The sequence below is a fragment of the Bombina bombina genome, chromosome 6 (assembly GCF_027579735.1).
Source record: "Bombina bombina isolate aBomBom1 chromosome 6, aBomBom1.pri, whole genome shotgun sequence".
NCBI lineage: Eukaryota > Metazoa > Chordata > Amphibia > Anura > Bombinatoridae > Bombina > Bombina bombina.
Window position 1 is genome coordinate 698,873,122 of NC_069504.1, and position 22,219 is coordinate 698,895,340.

The 22,219-nt window shown below is 43.1% G+C and overlaps 1 protein-coding gene across 1 annotated transcript in view; it reads left to right on the forward strand.

Annotated features, from left to right (window-relative positions):
- ANKRD39 (ankyrin repeat domain 39) overlaps nt 1–22,219 on the forward strand; it is a 153,354-nt gene that overhangs the window by 85,991 nt on the left and 45,144 nt on the right. Inside the window, exon 4 of the mRNA XM_053719390.1 lies at nt 6,274–6,477. Coding sequence (XP_053575365.1) covers nt 6,274–6,477 — 204 coding nt within the window. The remainder of the gene's footprint in view (nt 1–6,273; nt 6,478–22,219) is intronic.

Consider the following 22,219-nt stretch of genomic DNA (forward strand, 5'->3'; position numbering starts at 1 on the left):
TGATGTTACTTCTAAATCTAAATTACTTAATATTCCTTTCAAAGAGCAGACATTATTCGGGCCCGGTTTGAAAGAAATTATCGCTGACATTACTGGAGGTAAGGGCCATGCCCTGCCTCAAGACAGGGCCAAACCAAGGGCTAAACAGTCTAATTTTCGTGCCTTTCGTAACTTCAAGGCAGGAGCAGCATCAACTTCCTCCGCTCCAAGACAGGAAGGAACTGTTGCTCGCTACAGACAGGGCTGGAAACCTAACCAGTCCTGGAACAAGGGCAAGCAGGCCAGAAAACCTGCTGCTGCCCCTAAGACAGCATGAAGTGAGGGCCCCCAATCCGGAAACGGATCTAGTGGGGGGCAGACTTTCTCTCTTCGCCCAGGCTTGGGCAAGAGATGTCCAGGATCCCTGGGCGTTGGAGATCATATCTCAGGGATATCTTCTGGACTTCAAAGCTTCTCCTCCACAAGGGAGATTTCATCTTTCAAGGTTATCAGCAAACCAGATAAAGAAAGAGGCGTTTCTACGCTGTGTACAAGACCTCTTACTAATGGGAGTGATCCACCCAGTTCCGCGGTCGGAACACGGACAAGGGTTTTATTCAAATCTGTTTGTGGTTCCCAAAAAAGAGGGAACCTTCAGACCAATCTTGGACTTAAAGATCCTAAACAAATTCCTAAGAGTTCCATCGTTCAAAATGGAAACTATTCGAACTATCCTACCCATGATCCAAGAGGGTCAGTACATGACCACAGTGGATTTAAAGGATGCCTACCTTCACATACCGATTCACAAGGATCATTACCGGTATCTAAGGTTTGCCTTCCTAAACAGGCATTACCAGTTTGTAGCTCTTCCCTTCGGGTTAGCTACGGCTCCAAGAATCTTTACAAAGGTTCTGGGCTCTCTTCTGGCGGTACTAAGACCGTGAGGCATAGCGGTAGCTCCGTACCTAGACGACATTCTGATACAAGCGTCAAGTTTCCAAACTGCCAAGTCTCATACAGAGTTAGTTCTGGCATTTCTAAGGTCACATGGGTGGAAGGTGAACGTAGAAAAGAGTTCTCTATTGCCACTCACAAGAGTTCCCTTCTTAGGGACTCTTATAGATTCCGTAGAAATGAAAATTTACCTGACGGAGGACAGGTTATCAAAACTTCTAAATGCTTGCCGTGTCCTTCATTCCATTCAACACCCGTCAGTGGCTCAGTGCATGGAGGTAATCGGCTTAATGGTAGCGGCAATGGACATAGTACCTTTTGCGCGCCTGCATCTCAGACCGCTGCAATTGTGCATGCTAAGTCAGTGGAATGGGGATTACTCAGATTTGTCCCCTCTGCTAAATCTGGATCAAGAGACCAGAGATTCTCTTCTATGGTGGCTTTCTCGGCCACATCTGTCCAAGGGGATGCCCTTCCGCAGGCCAGATTGGACGATTGTAACAACAGACGCCAGCCTTCTAGGTTGGGGCGCAGTCTGGAATTCCCTGAAGGCTCAGGGATCATGGACCCAGGAGGAGAGACTCCTTCCAATAAACATTCTGGAATTAAGAGCAGTTCTCAATGCTCTTCTGGCTTGGCCTCAGATAGCAACTCTGAGGTTCATCAGGTTTCAGTCGGACAACATCACGACTGTGGCTTACATCAACCATCAGGGAGGAACAAGGAGTTCCCTAGCGATGATGGAAGTCTCAAAGATAATTCACTGGGCAGAGTCTCACTCTTGCCACCTGTCAGCGATCCACATCCCAGGCGTGGAGAACTGGGAGGCAGATTTTCTAAGTCGCCAGACTTTTCATCCGGGGGAGTGGGAACTTCATCCGGAGGTGTTTGCCCAACTGCTTCACCATTGGGGCAAACCAGATCTGGATCTCATGGCGTCTCGCCAGAACGCCAAGCTTCCTTGTTACGGATCCAGGTCCAGGGACCCGGGAGCGGTACTGATAGATGCTCTGACAGCTCCTTGGGTCTTCAACATGGCTTATGTGTTTCCACCCTTCCCGATGCTTCCTCGATTGATTGCCAGGATCAAACAGGAGAGAGCATCGATGATTCTAATAGCGCCTGCGTGGCCACGCAGGACCTGGTATGCAGATCTAGTGGACATGTCGTCCTGTCCACCATGGTCTCTGCCTCTGAGACAGGACCTTCTGATTCAGGGTCCTTTCAAACATCCAAATCTAATTTCTCTGAGGCTGACTGCATGGAGATTGAACGCTTGATTCTATCAAAGCGGGGATTCTCAGAGTCAGTGATTGATACCTTAATACAGGCTAGGAAACCTGTTACCAGGAAAATTTACCATAAAATATGGCGTAAATACTTATATTGGTGCGAATCCAAGAGTTACTCATGGAGTAAGGTTAGGATTCCTAGGATATTGTCTTTTCTACAAGAAGGTTTAGAAAAGGGTTTATCTGCTAGTTCATTAAAGGGACAGATCTCAGCTCTGTCTATCCTTTTACACAAACGTCTGGCAGACGTTCAGGCTTTTTGTCAGGCTTTGGCTAGGATTAAGCCCGTGTTTAAGACTGTTGCTCCGCCGTGGAGCTTAAACTTAGTTCTTAACATTCTGCAAGGTGTTCCGTTTGAACCCCTTCATTCCATTGATATCAAGCTGTTATCTTGGAAAGTTCTGTTTTTAATGGCTATTTCCTCGGCTCGAAGAGTCTCTGAGTTATCGGCCTTACATTGTGATTCTCCTTATCTGATTTTTCATTCAGATAAGGTAGTTCTGCGTACTAAACCTGGGTTCTTACCTAAGGTAGTCACTAACAAGAATATCAATCAAGAGATTGTTGTTCCATCATTGTGCCCTAACCCTTCTTCAAAGAAGGAACGACTTCTGCACAATCTGGACGTCGTCCGTGCCCTGAAATTTTATTTGCAGGCAACTAAAGATTTTCGTCAAACTTCTTCCCTGTTTGTCGTTTATTCTGGACAGAGGAGAGGTCAAAAAGCTTCGGCTACCTCTCTCTCTTTTTGGCTTCGTAGCATAATACGTTTAGCCTATGAGACTGCTGGACAGCAGCCTCCTGAAAGGATTACGGCTCATTCTACTAGAGCTGTGGCTTCCACTTGGGCCTTTAAGAATGAGGCTTCTGTTGAACAGATTTTCAAGGCTGCAACTTGGTCTTCACTTCACACTTTTTCAAAATTTTACAAATTTGACACTTTTGCTTCTTCGGAGGCTGTTTTTGGGAGAAAGGTTCTACAGGCAGTGGTTCCTTCCGTGTAAAGATCCTGCCTGTCCCTCCCGTCATCCGTGTACTTTTAGCTTTGGTATTGGTATCCCATAAGTAATGGATGACCCGTGGACTGATAAATTCATTTCTCCTGTAGTGTAGTCAGTCCACGGCCCGCCCTGTTTTTACGGCAGGTCTAAATTTTAAATTAAACTCCAGTCACCACTGCACCCTATAGTTTTCTCCTTTCTCGTTTGGTTTTGGTCGAATGACTGGGTATGACGTAGAGGGGAGGAGCTATATAGCAGCTCTGCTTGGGTGATCCTCTTGCACTTCCTGTTAGGGAGGAGATATAATCCCATAAGTAATGGATGACCCGTGGACTGACTACACTACAGGAGAAATGAATTTATCAGGTAAGCATAAATTATATTTTTTTCCATTCTTTGGCTATATATTCTGTAACCAAGTCTAGTGTTTGAAAGACCTTTTGGACGGATTCAACTTATTTACAGGCTTCGAATCCCCTGGATTCGGTTCTGATTGTTCTAAGGTATTCAAAGCCTCCTGAAGCAGGAAGCAGATTTGGTCCACTTTAAAATCTAAAAGTGGAATCCGTCTCTGGCTTATTCATTGGATTCAGGGTCCTCAGAGTAGATTTCATCCTCAGAAAGAGACTTGGTTGAGTCAGAGCTTTTGTAAGCTTGGTTGTAACTGAGCTTGGGGAATAGGACCCTGCGTATTATAGGTGGTGTGAGGTAAATCTCCTAATTATTCACTTATGTTTACTTAGTTTGGGAATAGACTTTACAATCTCTGTCATAGTCTTGTGAAGACTTGTTTTAAACTTTGGAGAAAAGTCAGTGAAATCCCAATAAGCAATATAAATATGCATGGGTACTAAAAGTCTGCCAGGTATCATACTGACATGATTATGGGTTGCGAATTAGGGATGTGGGACACAATCAGCACACAACTGGTTAATTTGGTCCACTGGAACAGTTTTTCATAATAAACAGGGATAATGGACTGCAGAATGTTATTGTGCTGCAGTATGTTCCCTAGGTGTCATATTAGATGGGGGTACAGACACAACACCAAAATAATAAGCAAACTGAAAGTAAATTGAAATAAAGATATATTCCAAAGCTTTAAATAACAAGTGTATTTATCCAAAATACAACATACACCCTATAAGAACACCTCAGAAGTCACAAAATAAAGCCAAATTATTTATCCTCAGAAAAAAATTCACCTACCTACCCCCTCAGCAGCTCATATGAGGGTACTCACCCACCTCCTGGGCAGAGAAAGTTTTAAAAACTAGGCCCATATAGCTTATAATGCCTGCAGACAGACTAAATTTCATCCAGCTACTTATCTTGTAAGGGAAAAAAAAAAAGGGCGGCGGGAGTTTGGGCGGAACTTAAAGTGAAAGTTAATTTTGAAAAGTTGAAAGACAGTATCTAATTATCCCCATGTATATAAACATAATCGCCATCTTTTTTTGAATAAATAAATCTTCATATTTTTACTAACGTTTTATTCAGCCGTTTTCGTCCTGACTCCTCCCGTTTTATTCTTCCTGCTTTCTCAGTCTTTACGTATAGAGCGGTCCCACCCGCTCTATACGTATCATCTATGCGCGTTCACAACAATCAGAACCATTTGCGCATGCGCGATTTAAGTATGCGAGTCTCAATGCGCATGCGATTGACAATACTGCTGGGCTCCAATGCGCAGGCGTCTCCCTCAACTCGCAACATAGTAATGAATGGATCACGATATTGTATTCATTCATTACTATGTTATTTGCCAACGAAACAAGAAGGTGTGAAGAATGTGCGCGTGCGCATGCGCGAATCGGCCACGAGCATTCTGATTTCGGATATGCTTATTACATGGGACGCATGCGCAGATGGGCCAATAGTAAAATGACTTAGTGTTACGGCCGCCTAACGGCCAGGATTTCAATTGGAAGACACAAATACGTCAAAAGGAAGCAGAAAAATGTTAGAAAAACGGGTTGATATTTAAACAAGTAAAACTTTGTTTTCGAAAAATGAGTAAGCAATTTGATGAGTGAAACTCATATTTAATTTAAATCTTACATTTAATTCTGATGAGCCAACCTTTAAACTTTATCTTCACTTTAACTCCGGAACAAAATGCAATCCAAAGCCTGGGAGTAAAAACCCCAAATCACACAATTTACATGTAAAAGTGAAAAGAAGAAAAAAAAACTCTTCTGCATGAGGCAGTTAGCGGTTTTCTTAAAGAGACAGTGAAGTTTTCTTGGTTTGAGAGGGAAAAAAGGTGAATTTAAGTAAAAAACATACTGAGAATTGCTAAGGGGTAATAAGGCTATGGAAACGGATTTTTACTTTGAATTCTGAAATTTTTTATGTTAAACACATAGCACTTTACCTATGTGTAAAGGCTGGGAACCCCCAATTATGTAGTACCTATATAAGGAGAGTACTAGTTCCTGTGCTGTGTTTAGTGTCTGAGTCACTTACCTGGACTGCAGCACCCATCCATTGTATCTTACCTGCTTGATGAGTCCTTTCTCCCTCACAGAATGCTGATCCAGTAGAGAGCCCACTCAGTGCAAGTAAATATACTGCAGAGGATACTTGCGGATATACCAGCAACCCCTCAGGTGGAGGCTAAGGGATGGGTTTCCTGTGACGCCTGAGGATAATTATGGCTGGGAGATATACCTGTGAGTGTTCGGACATGCCATTTCTGAGGAATTCTTTTACCTCTGCTTTACTTAGAACCTTTGATAAATTATCCTGAAGTCTTCCCTGAGCCAAGATGGAAGAGGGGTACTGGATCCCAAGTCAAGTCTGAGCTCCCAATAAAATAAATCTTGCTTTCAGAGCACCTTTCTCAACCCCTCTCCTTGGAGGCCAAGAACAAACTGAGTGGGAAGAGGAGGTGGGAGGGATTAAAGCTCTTGTGAGGGTTCTTGACCTCCTCCTAGTGGCAGGAAATATATCCCACATGTTATGGACTCAAATCATCTTATGAAAGAAATCACTACAAGTTAAAAAAAAAAAACAGTACCATTGTGTCTTCTTCTGCTTAGCATTACAGCAGTCGTCACGGTCATGTTCCTGTATGCCGCTTCCTGTTGGAGAATGGAGCTGACAGCAACTCTCAGACACATGGTGGTAGCACAGCTCTGCATCGGGCAGCATATTGCGGTCACCTTGAAGTGGTAAAACTACTTCTAGAGTTTGGTGCTGACCCCGCTAGGACAGACTCAGATAGAAGGACAGCACTCCATAAGGTGAGTAAAGAGTAGCAGATTCAGATTCCAAGACACCACAAAGACTTACTTTATTTCATGTATATTTTTAAAGTTCTATTTTGATGATAATATATTTAGCCCACCTTATTGGTGGCATTTAACCTAAGTATCTGAGTGCATGAGCCAGGAATATAATGTATTCCCTACCTGTCGTCAGATACTTTTTCATGATTATACTGCTAGTTAGCTGAAATATTAAAGGGACAGGAAACCCCACAATTTTCTTTCATGATTTGGATAGAACATACAATTCATAAATAACTTTCCAATTTTCTTCTATTAGCAAATTTGCTTCATTATCTTATCATTTGCTGAAGGAACAGCATTGCACTACTGGCAGGTAACTGAACACATCTGGTTAGCCAATCACAAGAGACAAATGTCTGCAGGCACCAATCAGCAGCTAGCTCCCACTAGTGTAGGATGTTTGCATATTCTTTTTTAACAAGGGGTACCAAGAGAACGAAGCAAATTTGAAAATAGAAGTAAATTTAAGTGTCTTAAAAACATAATTTATGCTTACCTGATAAATGTATTTCTCTTGTGGTGTATCCAGTCCACGGATCATCCATTACTTGTGGGATATTCTCATTCCCAACAGGAAGTTGCAAGAGGACACCCACAGCAGAGCTGCTATATAGCTCCTCCCCTATCTGCCATATCCAGTCATTCGACCGAAAACAAGCAGAGAGAGGAGAAACCATAGGGTGCAGTGGTTACTGTAGTTTAAATTTAAAAATTACCTGCCTTAAAATGACAGGGCGGGCCGTGGACTGGATACACCACAAGAGAAATAAATTTATCAGGTAAGCATAAATTATGTTTTCTCTTGTAAGGTGTATCCAGTCCATGGATCATCCATTACTTGTGGGATACCAATACCAAAGCTAAAGTACACGGATGAAGGGAGGGACAAGGCAGGTACTTAAACGGAAGGTACCACTGCCTGTAAAACCTTTCTCCCAAAATAGCCTCTGAAGAAGCAAAAGTATCAAATTTGTAGAATTTTGAAAAAGTATGAAGCGAAGACCAAGTCGCCACCTTGCAAATCTATTCAACAGAAGCCTCATTTTTAAAGGCCCAAGTGGAAGCCACAGCTCTAGTAGAATGAGCTGTAATCCTTTCAGGAGGTTGCTGGCCAGCAGTCTCATAGGCTAAGCGGATTATGCTTCTTAGCCAAAAAGAAAGAGAGGTTGCTGAAGCCTGTTGACCTCTCCTTTGTCCAGAGTAGACGACAAACAAAGCAGATGTTTGACGAAAATCTTTAGTAGCTTGTAAGTAAAACTTTAAAGCACGGACCACGTCCAGATTGTGTAATAGACGTTCCTTCTTTGAAGAAGGATTAGGACACAAAGATGGAACAACAATCTCTTGATTGATATTCTTGTTAGATACCACCTTAGGTAAAAACCCAGGTTTGGTACGCAGGACTACCTTATCCGCATGGAAGATCAGATAAGGAGAATCACATTGTAAAGCAGATAACTCGGAGACTCTACAAGCCGAGGAAATAGCTACCAAAAAAAGAACTTTCCAAGATAAAAGTTTGATATCTATGGAATGAAGAGGTTCAAACGGAACTCCTTGAAGAACCTTAAGAACCAGATTTAAGCTCCATGGCGGAGTAACAGGTTTAAACACAGGCTTGATTCTAACTAAAGCCTGACAAAATGCCTGAACGTCTGGAACATCTGCCAGACGCTTGTGCAAAAGAATAGACAGGGCAGAAATCTGTCCCTTTAAGGAACTAGCTGACAAACCTTTTTCCAAACCTTCTTGGAGAAAGGATAATATCCTGGGAATCCTGACCTTACTCCATGAGTAACCCTTGGATTCACACCAATAAAGATATTTACGCCATATCTTATGGTAAATTTTCCTGGTGACAGGCTTTCGTGCCTGTATTAAGGTATCAATGACTGACTCGGAGAAGCCACGCTTTGATAAAATCAAGCGTTCAATCTCCAGGCAGTCAGTCTCAGAGAAAATAGATTTGGATGATTGAAAGGCCCTTGTAGTAGAAGGTCCTGTATTAACGGCAGAGTCCAAGGTGGAAAGGATGACATGTCCACCAGATCTGCATACCAGGTCCTGCGTGGCCATGCAGGCGCTATCAGAATCACCGATGCTCTCTCCTGCTTGATCTTGGCAATCAGTCGAGGGAGCAGAGGAAACGGTGGAAAAACATAGGCCAGGTTGAAAGACCAAGGCGCTGCTAGAGCATCTATCAGCATCGACTCGGGATCCCTGGACCTGGATCCGTAACAAGGAAGCTTGGCGTTCTGGCGAGATGCCATGAGATCCAGTTCTGGTTTGCCCCAACGATAAATCAATTGAGCAAACACCTCAGGATGGAGTTCCCACTCCCCAGGATGAAAAGTCTGACGACTTAGAAAATCCGCCTCCCAGTTCTCTACACCTGGGATATGGATAGCTGATAGGTGGCAAGAGTGAATCTCTGCCCAGCGAATTATCTTTGAGACTTCTAACATCGCCAGGGAACTCCTTGTTCCCCCTTGATGGTTGATGTAAGCCACAGTCCTGATGTTGTCCGACTGAAATCTGATGAACCTCATTGTTGCTAATTGAGGCCAAGCCTGAAGAGCATTGAATATGGCTCTCGGTTCCAGAATATTTATTGGAAGGAGTGTCTCCTCCTGAGTCCACGATCCCTGAGCCTTCAGGGAGTTCCAGACTGCACCCCAACCTAGAAGGCTGGCATCTGTCATTACAATAGTCCAATCTGGCCTGCGAAAGGTCATACCTTTGGACAGATGGACCCGAGATAGCCACCAGAGAAGAGAATCCCTGGTCTCTTGATCCAGATTTAGTAGAGGGGACAAATCTGTGTAATCCCCATTCCACTGACTGAGCATGCAGAGTTGCAGCGGCCTGAGATGTAGGCGTGCAAACGGCACTATGTCCATTGCCGCTACCATTAAGCCGATTACTTCCATGCACTGAGCCACCGAAGGGCGCGGAATGGAATGAAGAACACGGCAGGAATTTAGAAGCTTTGATAACCTGGACTCCGTCAGGTAAATTTTCCTTTCCACAGAATCTATCAGAGTCCCTAGGAAGGAAACTCTTGTGAGTGGGGATAGAGAACTCTTTTCTTCGTTCACTTTCCACCCATGCGACCTCAGAAATGCCAGTACTATGTCCGTATGAGACTTGGCAATTTGGAAGTTTGACGCCTGTATCAGGATGTCGTCTAAATAAGGGGCCCCGCGGCCTTAGGACCGCCAGAAGCGACCCCAGAACCTTCGTAAAAATTCTTGGGGCTGTAGCTAATCCAAAGGGAAGAGCTACAAACTGGTAATGCCTGTCTAGAAAGGCAAACCTGAGAAACCGATGATGATCTTTGTGTATCGGAATGTGAAGATAAGCATCCTTTAAATCCACTGTAGTCATATATTAACCCTCCTGGATCATAGGAAGGATGGTACGAATAGTTTCCATCTTGAATGATGGAACTCTGAGGAATTTGTTTAAGATCTTTGGATCCAAAATTGGTCTGAAGGTTCCCTCTTTTTTGGGAACCACAAACAGATTTGAGTAAAATCCCTGTCCCTGTTCCTCCCTTGGAACTGGATGGATCACTCCCATAACTAGGAGGTCTTGTACACAGTTTAAGAATGCCTCTCTCTTTATCTGGTTTGCAGATAATTGTGGAAGGTGAAATCTCCCTTTTGGAGGGGAAGCTTTGAAGTCCAGAAGATATCCCTGGGATATAATTTCCAACGCCCAGGGATCCTGGACATCTCTTGCCCACGCCTGGGCGAAGAGTGAAAGTCTGCCCCCTACTAGATCCGTTACCGGATAGGGGGGCGTTCCTTCATGCTGTCTTAGAGGCAGCAGCAGGCTTTTTGGCCTGCTTACCTTTGTTCCAGGTCTGGTTAGGTCTCCAAACCGTCTTGGACTGAGCAAAAGTTCCCTCTTGTTTTGCATTAGAGGAAGTTAATGCCGCACTTGCCTTGAAGTTTCGAAAGGCACGAAAATTAGACTGTTTGGCCCTTGATTTGGACCTATCCCGAGGAAGGGCATGACCTTTTCCTCCAGTGATATCAGCAATAATCTCCTTCAAACCAGGCCCGAATAGGGTCTGCCCCTTGAAGGTAATGTTAAGCATCTTAGAAGTAACGTCAGCTGACCATGATTTAAGCCATAGCGCCCTGCGCGCCTGGATAGCAAAACCAGAATTCTTAGCCGTTAGTTTAGTCAAATGAACGATGGCATCAGAAACAAAAGAATTGGCTAGCTTAAGTGCTCTAAGCTTGTCAAGTATGTCATCCAATGGAGTCGCTACCTGTAAAGCCTCTTCCAGAGACTTAAACCAGAACGCCGTAGCAGCAGTGACAGGCGCAATGCATGCAAGGGGCTGTAGGATAAAACCTTGTTGAATAAACATTTTCTTAAGGTAACCCTCTAACTTTTTATCCATTGGATCTAAAAAAGCACAACTGTCCTCGACAGGGATAGTAGTACGCTTTGCTAAAGTAGAAACTGCTCCCTCCACCTTAGGGACTGTCTGCCATAAGTCCCGTGTGGTGGTGTCTATTGGAAACATTTTTCTAAAAATAGGAGGGGGAGAGAACGGCACACCTGGTCTATCCCATTCCTTATTAATAATTTCTGTAAACCTTTTAGGTATTGGAAAAACATCAGTACACACCGGCACTGCATAGTATTTATCCAGTCTACACAATTTCTCTGGCACTGCAATTGTATCACAGTCATTCAGAGCAGCTAAAACCTCCCTGAGCAACATGCGGAGGTGTTCAAGCTTAAATTTAAATGTAGAAATATCAGAATCAGGTTGCATCATCTTCCCTGAGTCAGAAACATTACCCACAGACTGAAGCTCTCCTTCCTCAGCTTCTGCATATTGTGAGGCAGTATCAGACATGGTTCTTAAAGCGTCAGTATGCTCTGTATTTAGTCTAACCCCAGAGCTATCTCGCTTTCCTCTAAATTCAGGTAGTCTGGCTAATACCGCTGACAGTGTATTATCCATGACTGCCGCCATGTCTTGTAAAGTAAACGCTATGGGCGCCCTGGATGTACTTGGTGCCATTTGAGCGGGAGTCCCTTGAGCGGGAGTTAAAGGATCTGACACGTGGGGAGAGTTAGTCGGCATAACTTCCCCCTCGTCAGATTCCTCTGGTGATAAATTTTTTAAAGACATAATATGATCTTTATTGCTTAAAGTGAAATCAGTACATTTGGTACACATTCTAAGAGGGGGTTCCACCATGGCTTTTAAACATAATGAACAAGGAGTTTCCTCTATGTCAGACATGTTTGTACAGACTAGCAATGAGACTAGCAAGCTTGGAAAACACTTTCAATCAAGTTAACAAGCAAATATTAAAAACAGTACTGTGCCTTTAAGAGAAACAAATTTTGTCAGAATTTGAAAAACAGTGAAAAAGGCAGTAAATCAAACAAAATTTTTACAGTGTATGTAATAAGCTAACAGAGCATTGCACCCACTTGCAAATGGTTGATTAACCCCTTAGTTCAAAAAACGGATAAAAAAAACGTTATAGACGTTTTTTAATAGTCACAACAAACTGCCACAGCTCTGCTGTGGCTCTACCTTCCCCAATAAACGACTTTGGAAAGCCTTTGAGCCCTTTAGAGATGTCCTATAGCATTCAGGGGACTCCTGAGGGAAGCTGGATGTCTCGGTCTGTAATTTTAACTGCGCAAAAAAAGCGCTAAATTAGGCCCCTCCCACTCATGCTACAACAGTGGAAAGCCTCAGGAAACTGTTTCTAGGCAAAATTTAAGCCAGCCATGTGGAAAAACTAGGCCCCAATAAAGTTTTATCACCAAAGCATATATAAAAACGCTTAAACATACCAGCAAACGTTTTATATTACAAATTTATAAGAGTATTACCTCTGAGAGTAAGCATGATACCAGTCGCTATTAAATCACTGTATCCAGGCTTACCTTACATTAATCCGGTATCAGCAGCATTTTCTAGCATTTACATCTCTAGAAAAAATTGTAACTGCACATACCTCATAGCAGGATAACCTGCATGCCATTCTTCCGCTGAAGTTACCTCTCTCCTCAGTCATATGTGAGAACAGCAATGGATCTTAGTTACAACCTGCTAAGATCATAGAAAACACAGGCAGATTCTTCTTCTATTTACTGCCTGGGATAAAATAGTACAACTCCGGTACCATTTAAAAATAACAAACTTTTGATTGAAGAAAAAAACTAACTATTTCACCACTCTCTCTTACTACCTCCATGCTTGTTGAGAGTTGCAAGAGAATGACTGGATATGGCAGTTAGGGGAGGAGCTATATAGCAGCTCTGCTGTGGGTGTCCTCTTGCAACTTCCTGTTGGGAATGAGAATATCCCACAAGTAATGGATGATCCGTGTACTGGATACACCTTACAAGAGAAATGACATGCTCTATCTGAATCATGCAAGTTTAATTTTGACTTTCCTGTCCCTTTAATGAACTGATGCCGTTTAATACCACAAAACCTGTGTAAAAATCACCATCTTAAAAGGCCAGAACAATTTAATGTGATTTGACTATCCTGAAAGTTAATTACCTTCAAGCATATAATGCATGTAAAACCAGTTAATTATGTAGACCTGGTGCCAGTAGTGCTTCAGTCTCATGTAGGATACCTAAGAATAGTGGTAAGGTGTCTCAGAATTCTCTGTGAAAAATCTAATAATACAAGCTTACACATTCATTTCAAATTTAGGACGTATTTGTATAGAGATATTTGTGGGAAAAAGCAGGTTAGGGGCTAAATCTTAAATTCTAGGAGCCATAGCTCCCTGGATCTGAGATTGCCAGGTCTTTCCAAAGCATAAATATGCTACAACCTGCACATTTTCTCCCAGTAGATCCTATTACACCTTCCTAATTCAGAATGCCATTGTGTGCTTTTTGTTTTGTTTTTTTTTCTTCATGCCACAGCAATTTTGTAATACAAGACAACACATAATTAGTAGTTGTGATTAAAACCGTTTATTTCTAGTGAATGGCACAAATTGTGTTATTTCTTTTGGATTTGTAAGATAGTGTTGAAGCTCACTCTTACATCCAAATCTGCAGTCGTGTAAGCAAGTATATCATTTCAGACCATTAAAGGGACATAATACTCATATGCTAAATCACTTGAAACTGATGCAGTATAACTGTAAAAAGCTGACAGGAAAATATCACCTGAGCATCTGTATGTAAAAAAGGAAGATATTTTACCTCACAATCTCCTCAGCTCAGCAGAGTAAGTTCTTGTAAAAAGTTATACTCAGCTGCTCCCAGCTGCAGGTAAAAAATAAATAAATGAAGAAATGAACTGCAGCCAATCAGCAGTGCTGAGGTCATTAACTCTCTTACTGTGATCTCATGAGATTTCATTGTAAACTTCCTTGCACTGAATTGGGAAATAAGATGATAGTGCACGAGGCTCATCCCTTCGGCTGTCCCGGGACAGACATACTGATTTGCTGCTTAGAAGTCCTTTCCAATGGGATGTGGCTACCGAGGAACTTTTGAGGTAAAATATCTTTCTCCAACATTGGTGTGTCCGGTCCACGGCGTCATCCATAACTTGTGGGAATATCTCTTCCCCAACAGGAAATGGCAAAGAGTACAGCAAAAGTTGTCCATATAGTCCCTCCTAGGCTCCGCCCACCCCAGTCATTCTCTTTGCCGTTGCACAGGCAACATCTCCACGGAGATGGTGAAGAGTATGTGGTGCAAGAGAGGGCCTCTGTGATTTTGATAGCTCCTGCGTGGCCACGCAGGACTTGGTATGCAGACCTGGTGAATATGTCATCGGCTCCACCATGGAAGCTACCTTTGAGACAGGATCTTCTTGTACAGGGTCCATTCGAACATCCAAATCTAGTCTCTCTCCAGCTGACGGCTTGGAAATTGAACGCTTGATTCTATCTAAGCGTGGGTTTTCGGATTCTGTGATAGATACTCTGGTACAAGCCAGAAAACCTGTAACTAGAAAAATTTACCATAAAATATGGAAAAGATATATCTGTTGGTGTGAATCCAAGGGATTCTCATGGAGTAAGATCAAAATTCCTAGGATCCTTTCCTTTCTCCAAGAATGTTTGGATAAGGGATTATCAGCGAGTTCTCTAAAGGGACAGATTTCTGCTTTATCTGTCTTGTTACACAAACGACTGGCAGCTGTGCCAGATGTTCAAGCATTTGTTCAGGCTTTGGTCAGAATCAAGCCTGTTTACAGACCTTTGACTCCTCCCTGTAGTCTAAATCTAGTTCTTTCAGTTCTCCAAGGGGTTCCGTTTGAACCTTTACATTCCATAGATATTAAGTTGTTATCTTGGAAAGTTTTGTTTTTAGTTTCTATTTCTTCTGCTAGAAGAGTTTCGGAGTTATCTGCTCTGCAGTGTACTCCGCCCTATCTGGTGTTCCATTCAGATAAGGTTGTTTTGCGTACTAAACCTGGTTTTCTTCCAAAAGTTGTTTCCAACAAGAATATTAACCAGGAGATAGTTGTGCCTTCTTTGTGTCCGAATCCAGTTTCAAAGAAGGAACGTTTGTTACACAATTTGGATGTAGTCTGTGCTTTAAAATTCTATTTAGAAGCAACAAAAGATTTCAGACAAACATCTTCTCTGTTTGTCGTCTATTCTGGTAAAAGGAGAGGTCAAAAAGCTACTTCTACCTCTCTTTCCTTTTGGCTGAAAAGCATCATCCGATTGGCTTACGAGACTGCCGGACGGCAGCCTCCTGAAAAAATCACAGCTCACTCTACTAGGGCTGTGGCTTCCACATGGGCCTTCAAGAACGAGGCTTCTGTTGATCAGATATGTAAGGCAGCGACTTGGTCTTCCCTGCACACTTTTGCCAAATTCTACAAATTTGATACTTTTGCTTCTTCGGAGGCTATTTTTGGGAGAAAGGTTTTGCAAGCCGTGGTGCCTTCTGTTTAGGTAACCTGATTGGCTCCCTCCCTTCATCCGTGTCCTAAAGCTTTGGTATTGGTTCCCACAAGTTATGGATGACGCCGTGGACCGGACACACCAATGTTGGAGAAAACAGAATTTATGCTTACCTGATAAATTACTTTCTCCAATGGTGTGTCCGGTCCACGGCCCGCCCTGGTTTTTTAATCAGGTTTGATGAATTTATTTCTTTAACTACAGTCACCACGGCACCCTATAGTTTCTCCTGTTTTTCTCCTGTCCGTCGGTCGAATGACTGGGGTGGGCGGAGCCTAGGAGGGACTATATGGACAGCTTTTGCTGTACTCTTTGCCATTTCCTGTTGGGGAAGAGATATTCCCACAAGTTATGGATGACGCCGTGGACCGGACACACCATTGGAGAAAGTAATTTATCAGGTAAGCATAAATTCTGTTTTCTCTTGTTAAGTGTGTTCAGTCCACGGGTCATCCATTACTTATGGGATATATTCTCCTTCCCAACAGGAAGTTGCAAGAGGATCACCCAAGCAGAGCTGCCATATAGCTCCTCCCCTCACATGTCATACCCAGTCATTCTCTTGCAACCCTCAACAAAGAAGGAGGTCGCTAGAAGGGGCTGGAGTTTTTACTTAACTATTCTTCAATCAAAAGTTTGTTATTTTAAATGGCACCGGAGTGTGCTGTTTTTCTATCTCAGGCAGTATTTGGAAGAAGAAACTGCCTGCGTTTTTTATCTATGATCTTAGCAGGCGTAACTAAGATCCACTGGCTGTTCTCGACATTCTGAGGAGTGGGGTAACTTCAGAAACTGGGAATAGCATGCGGGGTCCTCCGCAAATGAGGTATGTGCAGTACTTTATTTTCTGGGAATGGAATTGACTAAGAAAATACTGCTGTTACCATATGATGTAAGTACAGCCTTAAATGCAGTAGTAGCAACTGGTATCAGGCTGATAAATGTATGCGCAGTCGAGTTATATTCTAGGGACTAGAATTTGACTGAGAAAATACTGTTAACACTGAAATAATAATTAAGCCTTCTCTGCAGTGGTAGCGACTGGTAGCAGGCTTAGTGATAGCTTTGCATGACATTGAAAAATGTTGTTTTTTAATAAAACGTTTACTGGCATGTTATTCGTTTTTGTGAGGTACTTTGGTGATAAATCGCTTTGGGTATGATTTTTTTCCACATGGCTAACATACTTTTCTGCATGGAAACCGTTATATCAGGGCTCCCACTGTTGTGATTGGAGTGGGAGGGCCCTTGTTTTAGCGCCTTGTTGCGCAGTTAAAATTATTGCACAGTCTTTCTGCTTCTTCCTCCAGAGAGCTCAGGGGTCTGCAAATTTCATTTGTGAGGGAGGTAATCAGTCACAGCAGATCTGTGACAGTGTGCTGACTGTGATTAAAAGCGTTAAATCTTAATTGATATCTTTTATCCGTTTTGGGTATTGAGGGGTTAATCATCCTTTTGCTAATGGGTGCAATCCTCTGCTAATAATACACTTCTTGTTAAGAATTGTTTAATTATATCTGTATTTGTCAAGCACTGCAGCGTTTTTTATATTGCTTGTAAACTTATTGAAAGTGATTTCCAAGCTTGTTAGTTTCATTGCTGAGTCTGTTTTAAACATGTCTGATTCAGAGGAAACTGTTTGTTCATCATGTTCAAAAGCCAATGTGGAGCTCAATAGAACGATGTGTACCAATTGTATTGATATTGCTTTGAATAAAAGTCAATCTGTACCGATAAAGAAGCTATCTCCAGACAACGAGGGGGAAGTTATGCCGCCTAACTCTCCTCACGTGTCAGTACCTGCGTCTCCCGCTCGGGAGATGCGTAGGATTGAGACACCTAGTACATCTAGGCCCTTACAAATCACTTTACATGATATGGCTAATGTTATGAAAGAAGTATTATATAATATGCCCGAATTAAGGGGCAAACGCGATAGCTCTGGGTTAAGGACAGAGCGCGCTGATGACACGAGAGCCATGTCTGATACTGCGTCACAATTTGCAGAACATGAGGACGGTGAACTTCATTCTGTCGGTGACGGTTCTGATCCGGGGAGACCGGATTCAGAAATTTCAAATTTTAAATTTAAGCTTGAGAACCTCCGTGTGTTACTAGGGGAGGTATTAGCGGCTCTGAATGATTGCGACACGGTGGCAATTCCAGAGAAATTGTGTAGGTTGGATAGATACTATGCGGTACCGGTGTGTACTGACGTTTTTCCTATACAAAAAAAGACTTACAGAAATTATAAGTAAGGAGTGGGATAGACCCGGTGTGCCTTTTTCCCCTCCCCCGATATTTAGAAAAATGTTCCCTATAGACGCCACCACAGACTTATGGCAGACGGTCCCTAAGGTGGAGGGAGCAGTTTCTACATTAGCCAAGCGTACCACTATCCCGGTGGAGGATAGCTGTGCTTTCTCAGATCCAATGGATAAAAAAATTAGAGGGTTATCTTAAGAAAATGTTTGTTCAACAGGGTTTTATATTGCAGCCTCTTGCATGCATTGCGCCTGTCACGGCTGCAGCGGCATTCTGGTTTGAGTCTCTGGAAGAGGCGATTCGCACAGAGCCGTTAGATGAGGCCTTGAGCAAAGTTAGAACCCTTAAGCAAGCTAATGCGTTTGTTTCAGATGCCGTAGTACATCTAACCAAACTTACGGCTAAAAATTCCGGATTCGCCATACAGGCGCGCAGAGCGCTCTGGCTTAAATCCTGGTCAGCGGATGTAACTTCCAAGTCTAAACTACTTAACATTCCTTTCAAAGGGCAGACCTTATTCGGGCCCGGCTTGAAGGAAATTATTGCTGACATTACGGGAGGTAAGGGCCACGCCCTTCCTCAGGACAGGGCCAAACAGTCTAATTTTCGTGTCTTTCGTAACTTCAAGGCAGGAGCAGCATCGACTTCCTCCGCTCCAAAACAGGAAGGAACTACTGCTCATTACAGACAAGGTTGGAAAGGCAACCAGTCATGGAACAAGGGCAAGCAGGCCAGAAAGCCTACTCCCGCCCCTAAGACAGCATGAAGTCAGGGCCCCCTATCCAGAGACGGATTTAGTGGGGGGCAGACTTTCTCTCTTTGCCCAGGCTTGGGCAAGAGATGTGGAGGATCCCTGGACGTTGAAGATTATATCTCAGGGATAACTTCTGGACTTCAAAACCTCTCCTCCCACAAGGGAGGTTCCATCTTTCGAGGTTATCGACAAACCTAGTAAAGAGAGAGGCATTTCTACAATGTGTACAAGACCTCTTAATCATGGGGGTGATCCACTCAGTTCCGCGATCGGAACAGGGACAAGGATTTTACTCAAATCTATTTGTGGTTCCCAAAAAAGAGGGAACCTTCAGACCAATCTTGGACTTAAAGATCTTAAACAAATTCCTAAGGGTACCATCGTTCAAGATAGAAACCATTCCAACCATCCTACCCATGATCCAAGAGGGTCAATATATGACCACGGTGGACTTAAAGGAAGCTTACCTTCATATACCGATTCACAAAGATCATTATCGGTACCTGAGGTTTGTCTTTCTAGACAGGCATTACCAGTTTGTGGCTCTTCCCTTCTGGTTAGCCACGGCCCCAAGAATTTTTACGAAGGTTCTGGGCTCACTTCTGGCGGTACTAAGACCACGAGGCATAGCGGTGGCTCCGTACCTAGACGACATTCTGATACAAGCATCAAGTTTTTAGAATGCAAAGTCTCATACAGAGATAGTTCTAGCATTTCTGAGGTCGCATGGGTGGAAAGTGAACGTGGAAAAGAGTTCTCTGTTACCACTCACAAGGGTTCCATTTCTAGGGACTCTTATAGATTCTGTAGAGATGAAGATTTACCTGACGGAGTCCAGGTTATCAAAGATTCTCAATGCTTGCCGTGTCCTTCATTCCGTTCCAAGCCCATCAGTAGCTCAGTGCATGGAGGTAATCGGCTTAATGGTCGCGGCAATGGACATAGTGCCATTTGCGCGCCTGCATCTCAGACCGCTGCAACTATGCATGCTCAGTCAATGGAACAGGGATTACTCAGATCTGTCCCCTTTGCTAAATCTGGACCAGGAGACCAGAGATTCGCTTCTCTGGTGGTTGTCACCAGTTCATCTGTCCAAAGGAATGACCTTTCGCAGGCCAGATTGGACGATTGTAACAACGGATGCCAGCCTTCTAGGCTGGGGAGCAGTCTGGAATTCCCTGAAGGCTCAGGGATCGTGGACTCAGGAGGAGAAACTCCTCCCAATAAACATTCTAGAATTAAGAGCAATATTCAATGCTCTTCTAGCTTGGCCTCAGTTAGCAAAGCTGAGGTTCATCAGATTTCAGTCGGACAATATCACGACTGTGGCTTACATCAATCATCAAGGGGGAACCAGGAGTTCCCTAGCGATGTTGGAAGTCTCGAAGATAATTCGCTGGGCAGAGTCTCACTCTTGCCACCTGTCAGCGATTCACATCCCAGGCGTAGAGAACTGGGAGGCGGATTTCCTAAGTCGCCAGACTTTTCATCCGGGAGAGTGGGAACTTCACCCGGAGGTATTTGCTCAACTGATTCGTCGTTGGGGCAAACCGGATCTGGATCTCATGGCATCTCGCCAGAACGCGAAGCTTCCTTGTTACGGATCCAGGACCAGGGACCCGGGAGCGGTGCTGGTAGATGCATTAGCAGCCCCTTGGGTTTTCAACATAGCTTATGTGTTTCCACCATTTCCGTTGCTACCTCGGCTGATTGCCAGGATCAAACAGGAGAGGGCATCGGTAATTCTGATAGCGCCTGCGTGGCCACGCAGGACCTGGTATGCAGACCTAGTGGACATGTCGTCCTGTCCACCATGGTCTCTTCCTCTGAACCTGGGTTTTTACCTAAGGTTGTTTCTAACAGGAATATCAATCAAGAGATTGTTGTTCCATCATTATGTCCTAATCCTTCAAAGAAGGAACGTCTTTTGCATAATCTAGACGTGGTCCGTGCTCTGAAGTTCTACTTACAGGCAACTAAAGATTTTAGACAAACTTCTTCTCTGTTTGTCGTTTACTCTGGACAGAGGAGAGGTCAAAAGGCTTCGGCTACCTCTCTCTCTTTTTGGCTTCGTAGCATAATACGTTTAGCCTATGAGACTGCTGGACAGCAGCCTCCTGAAAGAATTACAGCTCATTCCACCAGAGCTGTGGCTTCCACCTGGGCCTTTAAGAATGAGGCCTCTGTTGAACAGATTTGCAAGGCTGCAACTTGGTCTTCACTTCATACTTTTTCCAAATTTTCCAAATTTGACACTTTCGCTTCTTCGGAGGCTGGTTTTGGGAGAAAGGTTCTACAGGCAGTGGTTCCTTCTGTTTAATGTTCCTGCCTTGTCCCTCCCATCATCCGTGTACTTAGCTTTGGTATTGGTATCCCATAAGTAATGGATGACCCGTGGACTGAACACACTTAACAAGAGAAAACATAATTTATGCTTACCTGATAAATTTATTTCTCTTGTAGTGTGTTCAGTCCACGGCCCGCCCTGTTCTTTTCAGGCAGGTTCTAAATTTTAAAATTATAACTCCAGTCACCACTGCACCTTATAGTTTCTCCTTTCTCGTCTTGTTTCGGTCGAATGACTGGATATGACATGTGAGGGGAGGAGCTATATGGCAGCTCTGCTTGGGTGATCCTCTTGCAACTTCCTGTTGGGAAGGAGAATATATCCCATAAGTAATGGATGACCCGTGGACTGAACACACTACAAGAGAAATAAATTTATCAGGTAAGCATAAATTATGTTTTCTTTTTTACATAGAGATGTTCAGGTGATATTTTCTAGTCAGCTATGCTGCATCACTTTCAAGTGTTTCAACATTTGGGTATTATGGCCCTTTAATGTAATTTTCCATGCAACTGAAAATATTTTTCCGTTTTGTCTCTCCACTCTTTTTGTGGGGAGTACAAAGAATATAATTTGATAAGGTTTGATTTGATTTTTAATATTATGCATATGGAATTTATTGAAAAGATGATACATGTAGTTGCAGTGGTAAAAAGTTATTGCTCAAACATTTTTTATTTATACATACATAGAACAAATACAACAGCTATCTGTAGAAAGTATAGAGAAACAGAAGCGCCACATAGCCTAGTATTGTATGATTACGGTGTAGATGGTGTGTAGAATGTATACACTCACATTTAGTAGAGCATCCCTCTTGGTGTAAATAGAGCAGGCTGGAATCAAACAGTCACTTAGCAGACTGACCTCCGGTGTGACTCGAACTCCAATGGGTCAGGATACGATATCTCCCAAAAAACATAAATTATGCTTTCCTGATAATTTCATTTTCTTCTGATGGAAAGAGTCCACAGCTGCATTCATTACTTTTGGGAAATAAGAACCTGGCCACCAGGAGGAGGCAAAGACACCCCAGCCAAAGGCTTAAAGGGACAGTAAAGTCACAAAAAATATTTCATGATTTAAATAGGGCATGTAATTTTAAACAACTTTCCAATTTACTTGTATTACCAATTTTGCTTTGTTCTCTTGGTATTCTTAGTTGAAAGCTAAATCTAGGAGGTTCATGTGCTAATTTCTTAGACCTTGAAGACTGCCTCTAATCGGAAAGCATTTTGACAGTTTTTCACCACTATAGGGTGTTAGTTCATGTGTTTCACATAGATAACATTGAGCTCTGGCACGTGAAGCTCCTAAGAGCAAGCACTGATTCGCTAAAAATGCATGTCTGTCAAAAGAACTGAAATAAGGGGGCAGTTTGCA